At 41.7% G+C, this 22,661-nt stretch overlaps 1 protein-coding gene across 1 annotated transcript in view; it reads left to right on the top strand.

Annotated features, from left to right (window-relative positions):
• Positions 1 to 200: 200 nt before the first annotated feature.
• The window catches only part of esyt2a (extended synaptotagmin-like protein 2a), a 68,964-nt gene continuing 46,503 nt past the window's right edge, over positions 201 to 22,661 (top strand). The window contains exons 1-3 of the mRNA XM_083991985.1: positions 201 to 385; positions 1,749 to 2,148; positions 21,334 to 21,375. Of these exons, the coding sequence (XP_083848111.1) occupies positions 1,756 to 2,148; positions 21,334 to 21,375 (435 nt within the window). The 5' untranslated portion in view covers positions 201 to 385; positions 1,749 to 1,755. The remainder of the gene's footprint in view (positions 386 to 1,748; positions 2,149 to 21,333; positions 21,376 to 22,661) is intronic.

Here is a 22,661-nt window from a genome sequence, read left to right as displayed (position 1 = left end):
ACTCTTCCAAAAAACAAAACAAAACGTTAATGTTTTCTGAAAGTTTAAAACCATTATAGGCCTACCTTTTCCCCACCACAAGATGGCGCCCGGTCCTCTACTGTTGAGTGAGCGGTTTGAAGCTCCCTCCCTGTCGGTCGGAGGAGGGAGGCTGACCCGTTTCCCGCGATGACAGTTTCCTGCGGGCTGCTCTGCTGCTGCTGCTGCTGCTGCCAGCTTGAGACGGACTGGTCTGGTCGCCCTCACAGCAGCGCAGCAGGATGTACTGGAGGAAGAAGGGGAGCCAGGGTTGTCAGAGTTGAGCTGCTCGGCATGAAGCAGCAGCAGCGGAGTGATTTCTGACTTCATTTCCCACACGAAGAGCGAATGTCGCAGGGGGACAGCGGTGAGTGATAGGCTGCGGGGAGCTCAGAGGAAGAAGTTGTGTTACAGTGTAGCCTATGTGTGTTTTTTAGCCCCCGGTACGTGTCAGTTTTTTTTTTTTTTTTTTTTTTTTTTTTGGAGAGGACGTCACGACAGATTCCCACTCAGAAAACCGGGCAGTTCAACTATTCTACACGCAGATGAAGGTTTTCTCATACGGGAAGCAACGACTTTGAGTTAAAATCGGATTAAACCGACGTTGTTCTTGTCTTCGGCGTAGAAACCATCCAATCACACGGCGCAGATTTCAGCAGAAACTGGACTTTAACAACCACTTTCACACTTGTTGCCAGGGACGTCGGTGTCGTCAGGCGACCGCGGGGCCAACGTTTGGGGCACTTTTTTAAAGTTATACTACAACCGAAACTAATGCATGTAGGTGTTTGGGATATATGCCGAATTGAAAAGTGGATGTAGATATTTCAATAGATACTACAAGTTTGAGTCTCTCAGGTACGTGGTTTTCACAGTTTACAGATCAATATAGGTGAGGAAAAGTCTATATTTTCTCAATGGAGTTCTGTACAACGACCACTAGTAGCCTACTGACAGCTCAGCCCACAGTCTGACTCTGTGTGGATATGTAATGACTCAACACATAACATTTTATTTTAGGCATCCACTGTGGAGTAATTTTTAATGTCCAATGGGAATGTAGGCTAGTTTTTCTAATCAAGTTTGTACTGCCTGCTTGTTAAAGGTAAAGAGCCTACTTTATTTATATAGCAAGGCATCTTTATTTATATACAGCACATTTCATACCAAGGCAACTCAATGTGCTTTACAAAAGACAAAACATTTAAAAAGAATAGCATAAAACAGCATAAAAACAAACTTTTTTGTATGTAAACATTAAATATAGAGTTAAAAGCAGGAGCAAAGAAGACTAGAAAAAGTAGAATAAAAGAAAATAGGTAAAGTTTAAAGTTTGTTTTTAACCTGCCTAACAAGGCACAACTGCCAATATCCTTTTTGATATAGCCTGGCTACCACTCATTTTGATAAGTAAAACATTTTAGGTTGGCTGTGATACTTAGTTTGCTTCCCTCAAGTTTGGGAACATTGATAATATGATTAAATGTAATAGATTATAATCAAATTTTGGGATGTTAGAAAACCCTGGTCTTTGTGTTGGGGTTCTAGCCTATATAGTGGCAGGAGTGGAAATAACTAGCAATACAATAAATTGGACATTGTTTTAGTGACTATAACAACAGCATATATTATAATTGTTTGACCTTACATCTTGCAGCCAAACAATTCCACCTTTGTGTGTGTGTGTGTGTGTGATATGACACAAACATTTGCTGTAATTGTCTCCCCAGAGTGGAAATGAGTAACAGGATGGAGGGTTCAATGGGACCAGGTGTCAGGGCGAACGGACCCGTGGCGGCGGCGGTGGCGCCCAGCGGCCCGGCACCACCCTCGGCCGTGGAGCCGCCTCTCTCTCCGGACCAGCTGGAAGGAGACCAGCAGTCGTCGCTGACCGACGTCACCCAAATGTGGATTAACTTTGCCAAGACGTTTGCCGTCATCTTGCCCATCTACATCCTGGGATACTTCGAGTTTAGCTTCAGCTGGGTTCTGATCGGACTCGCCATGCTGTTCTACTGGAGGAAGAACCACGGCGATAAGGACTACAGGATAAACCGTGCCTTAGCATTCCTGGAACAAGAGGAGAAAGCAGTCAGGAGAAGCGTTGCTACCGCTGAGCTGCCACCGTGGGTGAGTCGTCCAGTCTTATTGCATACCTGGTGTTATCGCTGTTTTGTCATCAACGTCTCGTATTATTATGACTGTGTCTCAATCGTCACCCTCCACGGGGGTTTCGCTCCCTGCCAGCGCCGAGTATGGCATGTAAACACTCAGCGGTTGGCTGGCAAACTGACAGACAGTGATACCTCAATTCCTTCTAAACAAGTCAGTGTTGTATATGGGCAGTGTAGCTGTCAAGAAACTGATTAAATGAATGGTATGTGGCAGTTATATTACAAAAAAAGATGATGTTTTTACCCTATGTCATAGGGCTGGGACAATATGCTTTTCTCCTGATTCGATTCTTCTACGATTTTTTGGATGGCGATTCGATTTAAATTGCGATTCTACGATATTGCAGATTCTCTCGATTTTTAACATTTATCTGCACACAAATACTGTAGGAGCCTATAAATGAACATACTCCATTATAAAGTGAACTTAAACCCTTTTCAAAACCTGTACTCACTGTAAAAAAAGGCTAACAAATGCACATTGTACAATATTTTAAAAAAAATCCCAAAAAATAAATTTCCAAAAAAAAAAAAAAAAAATGTGGGAAAAAAAAAAATCGATTTAAAAATCGTCAAAAAAGATATTGCGATATTTATGTGAGTCGATTTTTTTCTCCCACCCCTACTATGTCACTATGTTTGGTGTTTGAAAGATGGTTTTAGATCATCAGGTGGTGGCTCTAATATAAGGGGAACCAGGGATAAACAGAAGTAACATCTCTGACATTTGATACTGTGACACATTCATTTTAATCCACAGGACAAAAACAATCTGTGTTGCTTGTTAATGGGGTTCTCGTAAATAGCCGCTGGAAAGGTCACACTCTCTACCCGTTTGTTGACGGCACACCACCAACTCTTTATGATCCTTCCAATCCTGTTAACTGCCTCGAGTCCTCGATGAATAATTTACATATGGGACATGGCGCCCACCGAAACACACTTTTTAAAAACCTAATTCTAATTCTGACTTTTGTTTCCATCCCTGTGGTTGTGTATGGTGGCCTGACAACCACCCCAACGTGGTATGAAGAGGAGAGAAGGCAGACTGGCTGCATGCCTTCCACTTCCACATAGCTGCCATTCTCTCTCTTGTTTACTTACGTAGCCATATACTCTGAACCTGACATGTGATCAGCTCCTCCAGCTCCTCAGCAGGCTTGGTGTGAATTAAGGATACCATTGGCAGTGTGCTCAAATGACTCAAATTAGCACTTCTCGGCTTTACTCAACTGGACTCTCCTCGGTTTTGATCATTTTCCATTACAATTGAGTACTTCATGGTACTTGGTCAACATGGGCGGGGTCGTCGTAGCCATCGCCTCATCTAGCGTCTCTTTGAAATAGTTGTCTGCAGCCTGTCGATGGACCACGGTGTGGTTTTGGGCACAGCAGCCATTTAAATAACAACAGTTGCAGTGCAGATCAGTTGTTGATGGTGTGTTATTAAAATAACGGGTTTGATTCTTGTGTCGGACGTTGCGCTCATGACTCAGGCCAATCGGTGGCCGGCAGTCGGCTGACGTCACATTTCAGTATCGGCTCAATTGGTTTGGAACTGAGGCGATACCAAAAAAAAACAAAACAGGTACCAGGTACTGTCGCTACTCAAGTCTAGTCGAGCTGAATAGAGCTGAGTGGAAAAGGGCCAACAGAATGCACTGTATCTGAACCAACCAGTAGCACTAGCTTGTCAGAGCTAATTAGCGCTTAAGCATGTGAAGTGTTAAAAGGTTTTGGTTCATTATCACGCTTCATGAAATCCACAAATACTTGATTGGTGTTTTCAAACCGGACATCAAAGTTTTGTCAAAGGTCCAGTGTGTAATAATTGGCGACGTTTATTGGCAAAATCTGAATCTACTACCCATGAATATATTAGTATTTTGTATAATCTCTATAAAATACAATTTGTTTGGTTTTCGTTAGCATTTTAATTCTTGTTTTATACAAATAGCAAGAGTCTTGCTTTAGAGAGCGTCGCCATCTTACGCCGCCATGTTTGTACGTACGGCAGCCTGAAGGGAAAATCCAGCCAGTCAGAGAGCATGTTTCAAGCGTTTTGCATTCTCCCCTCCCATCTTTTTTGGGAGTGCTAGCGAGCGAATGAGCGCTGCAAACTAGAATCTGAACGCTAGATGTCATGCGCCCCCCCCCCCCCCCCCCCCCCTCCATTTTACACACTGGACCTTTAAATGTGAATGGTCATACAACATCGCATCCAGGACACACCGTGTTGACATTCCTGGTTCTGGCCATATCAACCAAAATCAAAAAAAATTAGATTGATTGATTAGTCAAGGACATCTGGGGCCGGTCTCAGCTGACATTATATCAATAACTGAAGTTTTGTTCTCAGTGGTGCTGCAACTGTTAGTTTATTGAAAGACATTTGAAGGACTGTTGCTTTCAGTCGTGTTTCAGACTTTAATGTGTGGATTTGCTGTGTTTTTCGTGAATGTCATTGTAAATTGAATCCTGGTCACTGACGAATAATCGGAGCGATCGCCAACAGCTAATGCCTTTGCCAATGTCCAGATGATATTGGGCTTGTATTAATTGATCAATGCAATTATTGTTTGATTAGTAGCCTATTACTAAACAGTTTTAGTAGAAGTATTAGAAAGGACCTGAAAGGTACTGTCATCTAAGAAAGATTGAGAGACAGTGGCAAGAAAAACTCACACCAGTGGATGATGAAAATAGTCGCTAATTGTTGACGGCAACAAAGGCTGCAATCCATTTGTAGATTTTCAGAGTCTCTTAATCATGAAGCCTTAGTTACCACCTCTGGAAACAACACAGTTGCTATTTTCCCGATCCTGAGAGATTCACACAGAAAGCTGTTTCCTGTGTCATAAAGAGGCCTCCGCTCTGCAGCACCACTTTGTGTAATCGATGATGATGCCGTAGAGCTGTTGAGAGGCTGAGTGGATGGCAGGATGCCAGCCAGACCCAAACAACCCAAACACAGCCCCCACCCTACCCCACCCCCCCCTCCCATCACAGATCATCCCATCAACACATCCATTATCACACAGACCTTGAGAAAAACGGAGCCGAACAACCGAACCCTGCAGAAAGCTCTGCTGTACGATGTCTGTGTGATGTGTTTGCAGGGAGGCAGCCAGCTTTTTGTTTGTGCTATTGGTTTATTCGACCGAGACCGAGTCACAGATGTTTAAATCCACAAAACAACATGACTAATGCCATTTGGAAGTGTAAACCCAACAGTGCTGCTGACTGACAGCTCTTTGTGCGGCTGATTAAAGGGAAACGGAGCGACCAGTGAAAGGACGTCAAAGGATTAGTAGGCTATGTCCTCCTGATAATCAGCGGTGAACTTTGACCCCCGATAGGTCAGATGCCCCCCGTCCTTCAAACCAGATACTTTATCTACCTCACCTCTGTAACACTGACCTCAATGATTAGAAACTCAGTGAAAGTCCTCCGGTTACCACAGCATGTACGTCTTAACTAGGATGAAACTATGAGGAAACTGTTGGCTACTTTATGATTAATCACCCAATTGTCTCTGAACCATATGAATTGATGAATGAATGACAGATGAGCCTTGTCAGAATGATTCTTTTCAGTGCTTAATATTGAAATGAACTACATAACACCATAGAAGATTGAAATGTCTAAATAAAGGCACACTAATGGGACCAGTAAAGCAGCAAATATGTCAAATAACAACCTGGATAGTAATTTGTTTCCAAGTTTCTGTTCTAATTCTTATATCTGTAGAAGATTTTATTCATTACTTGTCAAGAAATTGCAACCAAATAGTTGTTGTTCTTTTTGTGGTGCACATCTGAGATGTTGAGCCATAAAATTAGGGACAAATAAGTGGATCTTTATGGAGGTTTCAGTGAATTTCATCGGTTTGATAACCACTGGCTGAATTTCATGTGTTATGCACTTGCAGATACAGCAGATGCATAATACATGGACTCCTGTCCAGACTACCTGTCTGTAAAATCAACAAAACATGTACAACATCTGCAATATACCAGCAAACAGTGAACAGACTGATACCGTGATCACCAATAGACTTGGGTGGTGAGCTGATCGCCTCCTCTCTGAAAATATGCCTGGAATGAGGCAGCGTGGGCAGCCAGCAGCTCGTAGTTAGCATCATGCCAACAATGCCTGAGGTACAGTTTTATCTTTCTGGAGACAAGCTGACACTGCACTACTCCCTCGCTGCTGTCAGGCACAAAGAGAAGCATCTGTAAAGGCTCTTTATTCAGGAGAAGACAGAGGCGCCGTTGTTGTCTCACTGATTTATTTAAACAAGGAACTGTTACATTCATGAGCCGTGAAGATCAACGGACATGGAGACAATCACTTATTGTTATTAGGTATTATTTAGTATTAGTAAGTATAATAAAATAAAAACTAAGAAAAAAACTGAGATGCAAGATTGCAACCATGACAAAGGCCGTTTGAAGTTGTTAAAGGGATAGTTTAACATTTTGGCAAATTGGCCCATTGCCATAATCCCTATAGTCATAGCAGTAGGTTCGTTACCTTTAATTGTCGGTGCAAGCTATTTTTAGAACGGCGGAGCAGAGCCGTGAGCTGCTCAGAGCTACGCTACGGAGGCTCATGGGATTTCTTGGTTTCCCTCATCAAACTCATCAAATACACAATCCAACAACTCCACAACGCTCTGGTGGACAAGTTGTGACCTGCACATTCACCACGCTATGAGATAATAACAGAACGTTACCACACAGAGTTGTTTTAGAGGGAAATGCAGAGACTGCTTGATGAAAAACTGCCCCTGAAGGCAACGCGCATCAGCGGTTTTGCATGAATTTACCTCGAAAACAGATGAGGGAAACCAAGAAATCCCATCAGCCTCCGTAGCTTAGCTCTGAGCAGCTCACGGCTCTGCTCCGCCGTTCTAAAAATAGCTTGCACCGACAATTAAAGGTAACAAACCTACTGCTATGACTATAGGGATTATGGCAATGGGCCAGTTTGCCAAAATGTTAAACTATCCCTTTAAGGCTCAGTTTCTGAATACAGGCTGTGTGCATTTCTCTGTGGACTGAGGCTGTGATTCTTTCACAGTATTAATATAGAACCTAGATCTGATCTATAATCAGATATGACATGGACGTGTCACTTTATATGACATGTGACCTTGAAGACATTTAGTCCAGTTCATTTTAAATCAGTCACCGTTGTTCTGGCTGGTTTCATTGGGTCTGTATGTAACTCAGCGTACTGGATGCAGCGTAGTGCATCCACGATTACCCAGTTTCCCTGTGACGCTTTGATCCACATATAAACGAGAACATCAGAAAGTTTGTGTGCCGGATGGAGGGAAGATAAACAGAGTGAAAATCTTATCTGCAACCGTTAAAAGCTATTAATGGGATTAGCAACGCGTGACATGAGGTCTAATTGATTTTTCTTTTTTTCCTCTGAACAGCGTCACACCACCAGAGCAGAGAAATCCGCCGCAGCCGTCAGTCAGAATCCACTGTTTGGCATCAGTTTCTGTTTTAATCATTCTCATATGTCATTTTGATCATATTAACTTCATCAAAATACAAAACATGGTGTAGAATTGTGTTGCTTTGAAGCCACAGAAGCCACCTCAGGTCCCTGTGTGGCCGGCTGAGGACGGTGAATGATGAAATGTCTGCTGCAGCAGCGTTACAGAGGAGGAATGAGGTCAGGCCAGGAAACTAATGGTCTGGAAGTTTTACACATGCAGGCTGCGGGGATTGAGGCCACACTTTTATATGATGAAACCCACATTCCTGCAGTCAGACATTAGTTCAGTATCCCCGATGCTCAGCTTGTGTGTTTGGACTTAAAGGGATAGTAGCATTTTTTTAAAAGTGGGGTTGTATGATCTACAAATAGCCCCTAAGTACTTTAATTGCAGTAGAAGACTCTCTGCACTCCTCCTGTTAGCATCGCCAGCCCATAATAGCCCTGCCCAGAGATTTACAACATGCATTGTTGTGAATGGACCCAAAGAAACGGCCTATTTTCGCAGCCTAAAAGAGGTTTTACGTGAAAAAAATACACAGTTCCATTGTTCACTATAATATAATTTTTTCCAGCCCCTCAAAGTGCAGGAAAAATGCAGTTTTTATTTGGACCTAACCAACTCACGTATCCCTCCGCCCAGGGTTAGCGCCCGCCGATCAGCAGTTGGTTAGGTCCAAATAAAAACTGTGTTTTTCCTGCACTTTGAGGGGCTGGAAAAAATTATATTATAGCGAACAATGGAACTGTGTATTTTTTTTTTCCAGGTAAAACCTCTTTTAGGCCACGAAAATAGGCCGTTTCTTTGGGTCCATTCACAACAATGTATGTTGTAAATCTCTGGGCAGGGCTATGGGCTGGCGTTGCTAACGGGAGGAGTGCAGAGAGTCTTCTACTGCAATTCAAGTACTAAGGGGCTATTTGTAGATCATACAACCCCACTTTGAAAAAAATGCTACTATCCCTTTAAGGTCGTCTAAGTAGGAATCAAGACTTCCTTCCTACCTCTGTCACAGTAGCACAGTCAGAGAACATGTGTGAAGTATCACTTGACATTTTGCTTGAGGGTTTAAAGGATTTTTTTCTGGCTCTGACACAAAGCTTTAACAGCGGAGATCCAGAAAAGAGACAAGAGAGAGAGAGGGGCCAGAGTGAAACCAGACCCCCTAGAGTCCTGTTTGATAAGTCGTATAGTCCTTCCCATGCTTTAAAGCCACCTGCAAGCTGTTGACTTGAGAGGTTAAGCCTCGTTGAACTGGCTTTTGAGTGACTGCGATTGATTTATCACATCTAACCTAATCAGAAGAAATGACGAGGCTGTAAGACAGGACAAGACCAGAGCGGACTAATGAAAGGCAGCAGTGTTTAGTGTAGCACGGATATGAACGGAGAACATGTGGAAATAATACAATAAAAAAAGAGGCAAAAACAAATCAAAACTGTGAAGACTGCAAATGAAAAATATGTTAGTACTGTATGTCCAAAAAGGAGTAGGAGGAAGCATAAACTTAATCCTTTCACTCAATAATTAACTTCCTGGTGACCGATTCATCATCAGTTGACTTTGATATACTCACCAAGACACAGATAGAGCAGTGACGCTGCAGCTAATGTACGTCTTAGGTCAAAATCTAGTGTTAATATGTCAAAAATAAGTCGTCTACTACATTTCTTCATCCTGAATGGGTCATGTCCACCAATAAAAAACCAAAAGGTTTTAAAGGGATAGTAGCATTTTTTAAAAGTGGGGTTGTATGATCTACAAATAGCCCCTAAGTACTTTAATTGCAGTAGCAGACTCTCTGCACTCCTCCCGTTAGCAACGCCAGCCCATAGCCCTGCCCAGAGATTTACAACATACATTGTTGTGAATGGACCCAAAGAAACGGCCTATTTTCACGGCCTAAAAGAGGTTTTACCTGAAAAAAAATACACAGTTCCATTGTTCGCTATAATATAATTTTTTCCTGCCCCTCAAAGTGCAGGAAAAATGCAGCTTTTATTTGGACCACTTTGAAGGGCTGGAAAAAAATATATTATAGCGAACAACGGAACTGTGTATATTTTTCAGGTAAAACCTCTTTTAGGCCGTGAAAATAGGCCGTTTCTTTGGGTCTGTTCACAACAATGTATGTTGTAAATCTCTGGGCAGGGCTATGGGCTGGCGTTGCTAACGGGAGGAGTGCAGAGAGTCTGCTACTGCAATTAAAGTACTTAGGGGCTATTTGGAGATCATACAACCCCACTTTAAAAAAAATGCTACTATCCCTTTAAACTCGGGTCATTCTACTTCCTTTATGCTGCAGTACTAAGAGCTTGTGTACGTGCGTACATGTACTAACACTGGCTAAATCTCCATGTAGACTCAAAGGTGCTGTTTGGTTTGGTACTTGCATCTTAAACAAACAGGAACTCCCAGTTGTAGTGTTGACTGTGGGATAAACACAGTCTGAGCAGTTATACTCTACATACTCATTTCTTCTCTTTGCTTTTTAATTTGTAGTATTCTTATGAAACGTTGACTTTATTTTCATTTTTTAGGAGCTTTTAACTTCCTGTCTCTCCTGTGCAAACTTTTTTTTTTAGGTATTTTATGTGGTGTTTTAGCATTTCACCAGAAAACAAAACAGAATCCAGATCCACACCTGGATCACTGGGTTGTGTAAATGCAGGTTTGGATCCGTGCAGCAGCTGGATTGATGAGTCAGAGGCGTTTCTAGGTGTGGATGTGGTTAACTACCAACGTGAAGCCGTGACGGGCCGTTCCCCAGCCAGCCAGCGCTGGTCTGGATGTTGAAACAGTCAGACTGTCAACAAACAGACCAGGAAAGTCATTACGACCGCAGCCTAACTGTTCCTCCTCCTCCTCCTCCTCCTCCTGCTGCTGCTGCTGCTGCTCTTCGTCTCGGTGCTGGTGCGACACGGCCTGGGTGGGGCCTGTGTGCTGTGTGGTTGTGCCAAAGGGCCGGGCTCGGCTCCACAGCACCGAGTGGAAACAATGCAGAGCAACAGAAAGGCCTCGTGCTGCTCTCTGCTGCTTTTACCTGCACTTTCTCTTTTACCCATGTCTGTGTGTGTGTGTGTGTGTGTGTGCAAACTTTTCTCTGTTAACATCCAAACTCCTGATTTAATTTGATCTAGTTCTGCTTTGCTTCACTAAATCCACATAATCAATTCACTTTGACTGGAGGGAAACGCTGCTGACGGGTCCTTGAACATGAAACAGTGTAAGATTCACAATAGAGGACGATTCGGCCAAAAGATCGTATCTTGTTTTTCCACAATCTGACCTGTGAGTGTCTTTACATTAAAGGGATAGTTCAACATTTTGGAAAATTCGCCTATTGCCATAATCCCTATAGTCATAGCAGTAGGTTCATTTCCTTTAACTATCGGTGCATGTTGTTTTTAGATCGGCGGAGCAGAGCCATGAGTTGCTCAGCTAACGCAACGGAGGCGCATGGTATTTCCACGTTCCCTCATCAGACTAAATACACAATCCAACAACTCCACAACGCTCTGGTGGACAAGTTGTGACCTGCACATTCACCACGCTATGAAGTAACGTATAATTATGTAACATTACGACACATGAAGCAAATACTCTGAACTACTCTGCGCTTTTGAAATCCCTCCGCCCAGCAGCCGTGTCAGGAATGTAGTTCCGGCTGCATTTGCCCTGAAAACAACTCTGTCTCGTAATGTTACATGATTATCTCATAGCGTGGTGAATGTGCAGGTCACAACTTGTCCACCAGAGCGTTTTGGACTTGTTGAATTGTGTATTTGATGTGTTTGATGAGGGAAAGTCGAAAGTACAGCTTGCACCAACTATTAAAGGAAATGAACCTACTGCTATGACTATAGGGATTATGGCAATGGGCCAATTTGCCAAAATGTTGAACTATCCCTTTAAGTTGAACTCGAGATAATACGAGTGGGAGTGTTTACATCTGGTTCTACATCTCTATTCTGTTTCTTTATTTCACAAACTTTTTTTTTTCCAATTCCAAGACTGACGTTTGCGGCGGTCGTGTCTTCTCCCGGTCCGTTGTCATAGCGCTAGCGGCTACCTGCTGTGTCAGGAGCAGGTGGCGGGCGCAGTGGTGACAGATGTTTTGACTGCAGGCTGCAGAACAACGAGCACGACAGATTAGATCTCACTATGATATGAAACGTATTTTACAGAGATGCAGATAGACTAATAGCACCACGTAATCTCCCTCAGCCTCCAGACTTCAGGCTGAAATGCTAATTTACATCCCTGGAATAAAACAACAAAACACTGTTTCCACCCTGACTTTATTGTGATTAGGGTTGCAAAGGGGCGGAAAATTTCCAGTAAATTTCCAGAAACTTTCCATGGGAAGTTAAGCTGGGGAATTTTGGAAATATTCCAAATTGGAAACTTTCCATGGGAATTATGGGAATTTATGGGAATTATTGGGAATTTATGGGAATTAACTGGAAATTGGGGGTAATTTAAACTGTTTAAAGGTGTACAGAAATGGCCGTTTGTCCTGTTTGTCGCGCTGAGTTATCACAAGCTGCAACACGAGTTTACCCGAGTAAGGAAAACGAATTTGATTGGTCGTTATCGAGCGGGCGGGATATTCAAAGCTTGGGGCGAGCCCGAGCTCCGTGTGTGTGTGCGTGTCTCAGACGTTGAATGACGGATCCAATATCAGTGGCTGGTGAATCGTGTACAGGCTGACGTATAATCCGTGAGCCTGCATTATCCAATGTGAAAAAAAAATACACACTTTCATCCCGGATTTACTCAAAAATAGAATTTTGCTCAAAGTTTGGCCTACAACGTCTGATAGATGAGTTATTACACTAATTTTATGACCCAGAGTGGGCTCAAATTCAATTTTCTTTTCTGTACACCTTTAAACTGTATCATATCCAAACATAAATGTAAATATTTTGTTTTGTCTGCTTATGACATCCATGCAAAATAGGCTAATACAATTAAAAAACATGACATTACAACAGATTTATTTGTGAGTAGAACTTTATCAAGTTTTAATTCTTGTATGAACAATCAATTATTTTACTGAACAACAAAAACATGAATGGTGAGTAAAATATTACTTACTATATTGGATTAAATCTGGTTGTTTTAGCCAAGATTATGCTACAATATATTTTCCCCAACTATATTTAAACCAACCTTATTTTATAACCGTATTTTTTCCCGTTTATTCCCATAGATTCCCGTTAATTCCCATGGAAAGTTTCCAACTATGAAAATTCACGGAATTTTGCAACCCTAATTGTTATTGACACCAAAAATTACAAAAGACAAATGTTTGATAAGAAGAGTCTGTGATAATTTAGCTGCAGGAAAAGAAAGAGTTGTCCCAGTTCCTCTCCTGGTGTGGCCATGTGTCTCTACTTGATCTGACGCTTCAAATGAAAAGCCCTCTGCAGAGTTGTGGAGTCGTGCAGCTGCAGCATCATTATAATGGATCTAATGGAAACACTATAACATCTCATAACGTTTGTGCATCAGCCTGAAATCAAATGAGTCACCTGAGTTGCATGTATAAAATGAAGCAGGGGTCGGTTGCTGCTGCTGCTGTTGTTGTATCTATTAGACGTGACTCGGCTCTCTCCAGCCTCGGCACAACAAGAGCAGAATTCCTCGACTGCCGTCCTCAACTCTCCCTCTCTCTCTCTCTGTGTCTCTCTCAGCCTAAATATAGACGTCAGCGCGGTGCAGCCGTCTCGTCATATAGGTTTCTGGTTTCTGCACGTTTTCAAACGCCGGCTGCAGCTCGACGGGAAGCTGACGGAGCAGCTTTGCCTGTTGTTTTCTTTTTTTTTTTGTCGTCACCTTGTCAAGGAGAATCTCTGAAGCCGAGGCAGCGACACGGCAGCGACACGGCACCGCTTTAAACACGACAACGACAGGAAAAACTGTTTTATTGTAATGCGTCCGATGCTGTTGAGATAAATAGTTTAGCATTACTCAACAGGATTATTCATCCTCTCTCTCTCTTTCTCTCACACACACACACACACACACACACACACACACACACACACACACACACACACACACACAGACTGGCATGCTTGTTGTCGGGGGTGTGGCTGCAGAGGGAGGTTAGGATTTCCAAACAGCTGTCACATAGTTGACCTATGAGTCTCACCCACGACACGTTTAAACACAGAAAACACACACACACACACGTAAAGCCAAACAGGATGCTCCGGTCCCGTACTGTCCACCGGCTGATTCCTGATCAGTTTCATACGTTCTGCAATCCGGCCGGGCCTTTCCTTCGTGTTGCTGCAGGCACATGAAATACGATTCCATCACGGCCGGTTTGAGTAATAAATCCATAAAACTGTAGATCCACACAGCAGAGACAGAAAAAAAAAAGAAGTTGAGAAGTTCAAGTGTCTGATCTGGACAGCTGTGACCTTTACAACAGACAAATAAAGCCGGTGTGTTTCTGTACAGACGGATTATTTGTTTCTGTGATTTTCTTGAGTAATCTGGTGCAGCATCAAAGTCTCATCATTAACATGTTGGAATCAGAGGTCGTTGTGTGATTCATCAGCTTTATATAACGTACATATCAATATCGTAACATAAATATGGAATATTCTCTAATATTTGATACAAATAGTCAAGAAATGATGAATTGGCAATGGAAACCAGTTATACTGTATTTCAGGACCAACACTGTTTTTTTTTTCCCCCTTAATAATCAGATTTTATTTTAGTTTCAGAACCTACATTACAACAGTGCATCTAACCATACATGTAAAAGCAGCAGTCTGAGGGGAAAATGAATAAGTAAAAATGAAATGGAGTAGAAAATGATAAGAAAAGAATGAAACAAGACAAAACCAAAACCAAAAATGAAACAGAAAGAGAGAAAGCAACAACATATCAACAAATGAGTCCTTGCACATGTCAAAAAACACTTCTTTTGTTGGCATTGTTAGATAAAAGCAGCCGATATCGACACACAACGTGATCGTTTGCATGTGAAAGCAACACAACAACGTGTCAACAGGCAGAAGTTGCACAACACTCTGATTTAATGACTCAAAAACAAGAGTGAGTGGATGATGAAGAGGAGTTCACCAGCAGCTTTTATTCACAGAAGGAAGACTTGGGCGCTGTTCGACTTTCCACAGACCTTTGTCCTTTATTTATCCCTGGTTTATTGAGGAGATGCAGTAGGGCTGCCCCGTTAATCTTATTTTCATCGTCATTGTGACATTAACATGGACGATAAGTACGCTTTATTTACAGGCGCCATGCTACACCGCTAGACGTAACGCAACAACAGCAACAGCAACGGTGGACAACGGTCATGTCCCTCAGATACGGATCGATCTGCATATTTGCTCTGGTACGACTTCCTGTGTTGGTGTGGCAGCGTTACAGCGCCACCACAGGCCTGGTGTGTGTACTACAGCGTATTGAGGAACTGTATGGTCGATATATACACCTGAATATTCACTTATTTATCACAACTCATCGTAGTGCTGTGCGATATTACGATATATATCATCAAAAATGTCTACATTACGAACGATAGAGCCCTCTCGTTTATATCGTAATTTTGAGTGTGGGGTACTGGGTTAGCTCTTCCTCCTTCTCTTCCTCCTTCCCGTCTCTCCAGCTGTCCTTTCAAAATAAAGGCACAAAAAGCCCGCCACCGAATCATCTATGCAGGAAAAACCCTCTACATATATGATTTTAAGAGAAAATACTATATCGTATGTATATCATTATTATCGGGATATAAAATTACTTATATCGGGATATAAGATTTTGTCCATATCGCACAGCACTAACTCATCGTCATCGCACATGGGATGTTTTGCTGATATCGTGCAGGACTAAACTGAACCAGTTCTTTAGAGTATTGTTTATGTAGATAAGTAGATAATATGTTGTATATGAAGCCACTGTTTTATTCACCTCCTTTAGTCTCATTCATCTCTTCTTCTCCTTTATCTCTGTCACACATTCGTTTCCTCCTCTTGACTTTTATCCTCAGTTTTGTCTTTTTAATGCTGAGTCATATTGGCAGCTTTTTGGTGTGTGTGTGTGTGTGTGTGTTATTTCCTGCTTACGTCAGATCCACAACTGTTATGAACTTGACTGGAGTTGCAGCTCGGTGTCAGACCCGTCCACCGTCTCTCTCCTGCTGCGCCTCACTCTCCTTATTTTCCCTAAAAGGGGAAAAACTGGTGCTGCAGTCTCTGCCGAGTCGACCTCCTCCACCACGTGATTCATTCTTTCCTCCTTTTAGTCCTCGACTTTAACTCTTTAACTTTTTTTTTAAAGAGACGACTTCCTGTGTGTCGGTCATTTCAACGCTTTACGAAGGTATTGAAACTCACAGGAGTAAAATTAGGGCTGAGGTTTTCACATGTTGTTGGATGAGGTGGAGTGAGTCACTTGTTTTTTGATGGTGTTTAACATTTGGTTCATGTCCTTAAAGGGATAGTTCAACATTTTGGCAAATTGGCCCATTGCCATAATCCCTATAGTCATAGCAGTAGGTTCGTTACCTTTAATTGTCGGTGCAAGCTGTTTTTAGAACGGCGGAGCAGAGCCGTGAGCTGCTCAGAGCTACGCTACAGAGGCTATGGGATTTCTTGGTTTCCCTCATCAAACTCATCAAATACACTATCCAACAACTCCACAACGCTCTGGTGGACAAGTTGTGACCTGCACATTCACCACGCTATGAGATAATAACACAAAGTTACCACACAGAGTTGTTGTAGAGGTGAATACAGAGACTGCTTGATGAAAAACTGCCCCTGAAGGCATGAATTTCCCTCTAAAACAATGCGATGCCGGTGGCGACGACAACACAGCAGAACGATCCTGCATAGGAGCTGTCCATGGTCTCTTGAAGTGTCAAACAAAGAGAACTATGGACTGTGGAAGTTTGAATAGCCAAAATACAGAAGTTATCTTGATGTGAACCATATGTTGCGGTGTAGAAAGAAAAAAGGGATCGTTGATTCGGTGGAAACCGGCTTTACGGTCTGACACCTGTTAATGACAGATTCCAGATACTTTGAATCGCCTCGTCCATGTTTCACCACTGTTAAATAAAACAGCAAATAGTAGATGAAAAATTTACCTGCACTGTCTCTTTTAGGGGCAAAAAGCCTCCATGTAGGGGCAGACTGGAGCCATGTTGGTGTTTTTATTGAGCTGGATATTTTTTTAGGTCTTAATCATTTAGTCACTTGTAGAAAATTAAATTGTGGACGAACAGACAAATGAATCCACGATGGAAATGATCAGTTGATTTGTTTTCGGTGTATCCGTGGTTACGGTGCAAACAGGAAGTGTGTGAGTAATCGATCCGGCCTTATAGGCCTTATACTTTTCATGATGTTGTGGACGGTGTGTAACTCTGTTTGTGGTCACCATGGCAACAGCGATTGATTCATCAGTGAGTCTTGGGTGAAGAAAAAAACCACCATCATCATCATCATCATCATTATTATTATAAATGTTTAAAGGTTTAATGACAGATTATTTAGGATCCAGTGAACTTTGAAACATTAAACACAAGATTAAAAACTGAATTAAACTCAATTTAAAAAGTGTAAAAGTCTGTATTGGCTCATTTTCTTTTATTTTGATATTTAACGTGCATAAATATTGGTCATTAAAACATCAACAGATAACAATGGTGTCATCTAAACAGTGGGTGAGACTCTTTGTTGCCTTTGGTGTCGTAAAAACAGCGATTGTAATCTGAAGTGGAAGGGAAACACCACGTGGGCGTGAGTTTGTTTGTTTACGTCCACGTGGTGGATCGGCCAGTACGAGTGTGTGTTTCCTGGGTGGTGTCGTGTCGTGTGTCTCCACGGGGACACATGAGTTGTGTTTGTGTTTGTGTGAGACGGACAAAGTGACCTTGTGTGTTTGAGGAGAAGAAACTACAAACTTCATTAATAGAAAACACGTTTCTTATGTCGATGACTTTAAGTGTCGAGATGGGAAACATCAGCTCAACAAATGAGCCAACGTTATGAAAATTAAACATAACATTATAAAAACCTGGCATTTTTTAAAACATTTACTCTTCTTTTTGACCGTTTATATTGTAGGTGCTTTGACTTGCACGTAAAAAGTACAATTTCTGTGTGTCTCAACTAATTAGAAAGATAAATAAAGACCAGTTTTACATATCTAGTTAAAAAAAAACACAGATTTACCTCTTTGATGTGTTATGATCATGTGTTTTATATATATGCACATACATATTTACTAAATTATATACAGTATTATAAAGAATTTAATTTCGCATGATGATTTTTGTTAAATTTTTAAATGTAACATGTACATGCTGCCCATCGTCTTTACTTGTGTATTTTTTTCCCCTGATTTTCCCCCCAAAATTGAGACAGTTTTCTATTTGATTATTCCAGTAACGTGCTGGTTTTTGAGTTTTCATTTCTCTGCCAGAGGTCTTTGATCGTTGGTCATTTAAATGCACATAAATGCAAAACACTGAAAAGAGGAAGCACACACACACACACACACACACACACACACACACACACACACACACACACACACACACACACACACACACACACACACACACACACACACACACACACACACACACACACACACACACACACACACATAAATAGTGTGTCTGTGTCTCTGTGTGTGTGTGTGTGTGTGTGTGTGTGTGTGTGTGTGTGTGTGTGTGTGTGTCTTCCTGGTCCAGACCTCGGCCTGTATTTAAATGAGCTGCGTTTATGGCTCCGTCCGTCCACACAAGTTGTCATTCATGTGTGTCTGCCCCGGGCTCTAGTGTGTGTGTGTGTGTGTGTGTGTGTTTGAGATTACCCGTCGCAGTGTGTCAGTTACATAACACACGTCTGTCACGGTGAACAGTCCCAGTCCTCAGCGCTGACGTCCTGTCAGACCGCTGCATCCCATAGTCAGGAGCTCCGACACCAGTCAGACCACAGTGATGTCAGTTCAGCTAAAATCCCTCAGCTCGAGTCTCTATTAAAGTTTATTAAACTCATTTGAATTTATGCAAACGAATTACAGCTCATTTAATATCCGTTTGAACCTAATTTTTCTAAAAAAGTGGCAGCCCTAATCTGGGCAAATCTGCAGGTTATTGTGTGGTGTTGAGTTGTGTAGAGATGTGGTATGACTAGAGGAAGAAGAGCAGGACAGGTAACGCTGCCGGATCGATGAGGCTGCATCGTGTTAATGTGAAGTAATGGTAGAGCTGCAGTTTGTTGAATCATTAAATGCACAGAGGGGAATGTGATTTATTTATTTTTTTCTGCAGCACTTTTTCTCTTTTTTTAACCTCTTTATTGCTTTTAGACTGGATGGAGAAGTTGCAGCACAAACATCAACTTCCACAGTTATCATACGGTTTAATTTACTTTGACAGAGTATTAGGGCCACATTGAGGGAAAAAAAAACACACAGACTTCGAGAATAAAGTTGTAAATTTACGAGAATAAAGTCGTACATTTCCTACGAGAAAAAAGTCATAACATTACGAGAATAAAGTCGTAAATTTACGAGAATAAAGTCGTACATTTCCTACGAGAAAAAAGTCATAACATTACGAGAATAAAGTCGTAAATTTACGAGAATAAAGTCGTACATTTCCTACGAGAAAAAAGTCATAACATTACGAGAATAAAGTCGTAAATTTATGAGAATAAAGTCGTACATTTCCTACGAGAAAAAGGTCATAACATTACGAGAATAAAGTCGTAAATTTACGAGAATAAAGTCGTAAATTTATGAGAATAAAGTCGTACATTTCCTACGAGAAAAAAGTCATAACATTACGAGAATAAAGTGGTAAATTTACGAGAATAAAGTCGTACATTTCCTACGAGAAAAAAGTCATAACATTACGAGAATAAAGTCGTAAATGTACGAGAATAAAGTCGTAAATTTAGGAGAATAAAGTCGTACATTTCTTATGAGAAAAAAGTCATAACATTACGAGAATAAAGTCGTAAATTTACGACTTTATTCTCGAAGTTTGTGATTTTTTTCTTTGTCAACATGGCCCTAATACTCCGTCGTAAATTTACACAGTTTAAATCAAAGTATTTATGGCAGGACTTTTCCCATCAGTATATTTTGTGCAGTTAGAAAGGAAACAACCCAACACAAGGAAACTATATGTGTTGTTTATCTGTTGATTATTGTCTGTCTGACTATAATCAACAGTATTTGTCGTTTTTACTTTCAAATCTATAATTGATCTTGATCTAAATCAGGGGTATTCAATTAAAATTCATTGAGGTCCAGTTACGAAATTTCATCCAAGTGAAAGGTCCGAACCTTATAAAGTCCAAATGGTGTCTTATATATAAGCTATAGCCTACCCCAACAAAGTGCATTTTCATATCTATTGTCAATTTTCAACACAGGAAACATTTAACATAGTGCACTTGTATAGTAAACAACTAGCTTTTAATTTTTTTTTTACCATGAATAAAAGTATCCCCCAGGCAAATTAATTTAAGGCCTGTTATTTCAATTTAAGAGAACAAGACAGAATAAATAAGGGGGTTTCCCTGTTTGTTTTTTTGTTAGTTTGGTGCTTTTTTTTTTCTTTCTTTTTTTGAGGCCAAGGTGTCAAAAGCATCTTGATAGCTGCACTGTCATTGCATTGTCCCCCTCCATTAAATATGGAGGAAGGCTGAAAATCACAGGATATGTCTGTTCTGTTCTGGTGATACAAGTCAGTAGTCCTAGTCAGTAGTCCTGAAATAGGTGTTTCTCTTCTATAACACACATTCTACATGTCTGAAGCGACGTCTTCCCGCATACGGGCCTCCTTCTCCTTCCAAACGGGGCAGAACTCCGCGTGAAAAAGTTTACAGACCGAGGGAGAACCGGGGTCTGACACAACACCGGCGGAGAAGCAGGAAACAAGCACGTCGCACCGAATACGCACCGCTACGGCGTCGCTCTCGGTTGTGAGCGCACATGAAAGCAATGGGTTTGTGCGCGCAACAAGAGACCCATCTGAACGGCCCCCACGCGCACACACACACACACACACACACACACACACACACACACACACACACACACACACACACACACACACACACACACACACACACACGCTTAACCACCGCGGCGGCCACAAACGCCCGGCGGCTCGCCTTTGACTTCAGCATCAATTTTTTTTAATTTTGGAGCAAGGCTGTCATCACTCCGTCTCCTTTCTCTTTCCCTCTCGGACGCACTGGCCGCGCAGGGTAAACAAACGATCTGATTGGCTCAATTGAGTGAAGCTGCCGTATTGACCTATAGCTGAGCCCGCTGTCCCGTCGGAAAAAAATGCTCCAGGAAAATGTTACTGTAACTTATTAGAGATTGGTCTCGGGTCCGGATCGAACCATCACTCGGTCCGGATCCGGACCGAGGTCCGCCATTTGGTGATGCCTGATCTAAATGGTCTGATTGTCAATAGAAAGCAGCTACAAATCTGACCCATGATGCACTTACATGTGTTCAGCTCTGACCCACATACAGAGCCAGTCTGTAACAACCCAAACAACTCTAACTCTGGTTTTTCTGTCTTTTTTTTTATTATTCCAGGTCCATTATCCAGATGTGGAGAGAGTGGAGTGGCTGAATAAGGGACAACAACACACACACACACACACACACACACACACACACACACACACACAGCAACACTTCCTCTCTCCAGTTTCCTGTGTAGTACAGCAGGTGCCGCAGCCTGTTAGCCAGAGCAGCAGACAGACAGGTAGAGTAGAGTAGTGTGAGTATAAATAGGAACTGAATCTGGAGCTGTGATAGACCCTGACCCACTGCCGCTCGGCCGCCGACTCCCCGGAGAGAGAGAGACAGAGAGAGAGAGAGAGAGAGAGAGAATCTGGCACCTGGTGGAGCAACACTTATGGGTAATGTTCATGTTGATGTGGACACGTTGAGTGGTTCCAGTAAAACATTAATGGATGTTGATCATCGGGAAAATAGCTTTTTAATATCCAAACCTGATGCACTGATGCTCACGGTCTATTTTTCTTTTATGGTTGTTTGCACACACACACACACACACACACACACACACACACACACACACACACACACACACACACACACACACACACACACGCACACGCACACACACAGTTTGATTTAATGAAGCAATAAGAACGATTTCAGTTTCTCCAAAGCTCAGAAACGTAAGAAAGATGAAAAACATAAAGTATTATCCTTTTTTAATGTTACAAGTTTGACCCAGTAAGTGATAAAATGACTCTATTTCACATTTAACCCCTTAACTGCTGCTGAATAATAAATATATATCTATATTTTATCCTATATTTTACTTGGTGGTCATTTTTTATCTTGATTAAAATCTTGTAGTTGACAAACTCACCCTTTAAATGGGCCACTCAGGACACCGTAGATGCTGAGGAACGAGAAGTGAACCAGATTCAACTTTCAAGATTTTTTTATTACATTTCCTTATTTCCAGGACGTACAGAAGAATCAAAAAGCTGCTTCCCTCTCCCCTTGAAATAAACAGTATAGAATATTTTTTTATTTTTTTTATTTAACCTTTATTTAACCAGGTGAGCAAATTAAGAACAAAATTCTTATTTTCAAGTGCAGCCTGAAGGGGAAGGGGGAGGGGAGTGCTAAAAGTGAAAACAAGGTTATATCCATCTAATGAAAATCTAAATGAAAGGGTATCTGTCTATATAAAGATGAAATATAATATACAGTAATGTATAAAAACACATCAGTACACATGGTAGTGCCGCCTGTCAGTGGTTTAATACGTAACACACATACTTCCTGTGACTGGACCGGTTGGAGGAGACAAAACAACCACAAGGTGGAAAATCTGGTTCGTCCACAGCGGAGCGGCCGCGCCCCCAAAACATGATGTC

This window comes from Trachurus trachurus (genome assembly GCF_905171665.1).
Source record: "Trachurus trachurus genome assembly, chromosome: 17".
Classification (NCBI taxonomy): domain Eukaryota; kingdom Metazoa; phylum Chordata; class Actinopteri; order Carangiformes; family Carangidae; genus Trachurus; species Trachurus trachurus.
This window is presented reverse-complemented; position numbering and strand designations above follow the sequence as displayed.